At 60.8% G+C, this 1965-nt stretch overlaps 1 protein-coding gene across 1 annotated transcript in view; it reads right to left on the bottom strand.

The window, feature by feature from the left end:
• Positions 1-491, bottom strand: part of CACNA2D2 (calcium voltage-gated channel auxiliary subunit alpha2delta 2) — a 119304-nt gene extending 118813 nt beyond the window's left edge. Inside the window, exon 1 of the mRNA XM_027768603.1 lies at positions 411-491. Within this exon, the coding sequence (XP_027624404.1) occupies positions 411-491 (81 nt within the window). The remainder of the gene's footprint in view (positions 1-410) is intronic.
• Positions 492-1965: the final 1474 nt, after the last annotated feature.

Genomic DNA, 1965 nt, shown 5'->3' with positions numbered 1-1965 from the left:
GCTCATGGGAGCCCTCACGTCTCTGGTTACCACCAGCTCCCCTGGGTGGGCAGTGGCCCGCCACGCTGGATCTCAACCACCCTCGGTCTTCCTCACGTCCTTTTTTTCTTAGTTGTCAGAGGGCATGTGTGCTCACCAGAAAGAGAGAGAGGGATGGAAAGAGGGAGAGAGGGAGAAGACGCTCCCCCATGGGGAATGCTCACACTGCAACCCCTGCCCCATTTCTCCATCCTGTCGGGATCGTGGGCATGCACGAGCACCTAGTGTATTTTTCAAGCCACAAAGGCTGAGATTCGTGCCGCTGTTGGCCATGTGGGATCTGGCTCCCTTAACCCCTAGTCCAGGGGCTGGCCCCGCTCCTTATTCCGAAGCTCTTCCCCATCCCTGAAGGGCAGGCTCTCTGGGCTTACCTCGCGCAGCTGCTGGACACCTCCGAAAATCCGCATCACGCCATCCACCTCCTGCTCCAGGCGCCGGGCCCAGTGCTGCATCCTGTGTGCAGGGAGAGGAGAGAGGTGTCAGCAGAGCCTGGCCGGAGTCCCCGGAGCATGGGGACAGTCACCTACTCACAACGCTATTTTCACTGGAGGAGGAACCAGGCGGGAGCCCAAGCATGCCTGGGATTCTCCTTTGAAGTCTGCCCTGGTGGCCCAGGCCAGCAGGCAGGAAAGAGGATGGCACTGTGTGTGAGCCCGGGGAGTCGGCAGCTGAAGGAGCCTGCGGGAGGCCCGTTCTCACCATGAAGGGCCAGTTCTGGATGTCGCTGCTCTGAGCATGGGACTCTGGACACCCGGGAGGAGGGGGTGTGGGGGAGCCAGGGAGGGCCTGTTAGACCTTGCAGCTTCCTGTCTCCAGGGACAAGTGGGGCCAGGGAAGAAGAGGGAACATTGCTGTCCCCACCAGATCACAATGCAACCGGGGCAGGTCCCTACGCCCGGGACTAGCTGAGCAGGGGACACGGGGTGCTTCCATCTCAGACGACCTGGGCTGCCCAGCACTGTGAGCAGGTGCTTATCTGAGCCCCATCACAGGGTCCAGATGGAACTGTCCACCCTGGGGGGTCACTGCAGACCACGCCGCCCCTTTCTAGGGACTTGGCAAGCCCCGCAAAGCCCTCACCTGAGCCACATGGCTGAGTAGCACTCCCTCGCGCTGGTGCCACCTGGGGTCATTTATACCCACCTGCGTCTTGGCTCCCTCCTCTGGAACGTGGGGATAACGTGGGGCCACTGAGTTGAGTGCGCCACATAGAGACCTTTGTGAGTGGGCAGGATGGACAGGTGGCCACGTAGCCCTTTTTCAGCCCATACCCAGGAAAGCGAAAGTATCTGGGGAGAGGCCTTGCCTGGGTTCAAACCCATGACACCCTTGAGTTCAGGCAGAACCTGATCAGGTAAGCAAGATCAGGGGCCAGTCACACTGCCAAGGGTGCTCTGCTGTGCCCAAGGTTCCCTACCCTCGGCGTCTGCAAAGGGACGTCAGCTCCCTCGCCAACCTGGCGCGCTCCTGCTGCGGACCCAGGCCCTTTTAGGAAGGGTCCACAGGAGCACCCCCACCAAGATTTAAACAGGCCATGGTCAAGCACAGCCCCTAGGGCACGGTAGGAGTAGGTAATGCCAGTCCCCAGGTTCCTGGAGGGGCACCCCAGTGGTCATGGGGTCCAGGAGACCCTAACATCTCTCCCTTGGGGCCAGGACTCTCCCTGGCTCTCTGGGTCGGAAGTGCCCAGGCCTCTGCCCAAGCCCCTGCCCCGCTCTCCTCCTCAGGCCTCTCCTGGCGGGCTGGGCCCATGCTATTGAGTGTGCCCAGGTCGGTTGGCATGGGAACCTGGAGCAGGAGGTGGGCAGATCACTAATTGCGATTTGCCAAGCTGACTGTCAAGACCATGATGGAAAAAATCAACATGAAAAGAGTGGCATTAGCTTCCACTTGTTCCTGCCTGAGCCACAGCCTGGTTCCCACCTC

This window comes from Tupaia chinensis, unplaced genomic scaffold (assembly GCF_000334495.1).
Source record: "Tupaia chinensis unplaced genomic scaffold, TupChi_1.0 Scaffold147003_1, whole genome shotgun sequence".
NCBI classification, from domain to species: Eukaryota; Metazoa; Chordata; class Mammalia; order Scandentia; family Tupaiidae; genus Tupaia; species Tupaia belangeri.
Note: the sequence above shows the minus strand (reverse complement) of the source record. Positions and strands in the feature narration are given on the sequence as shown.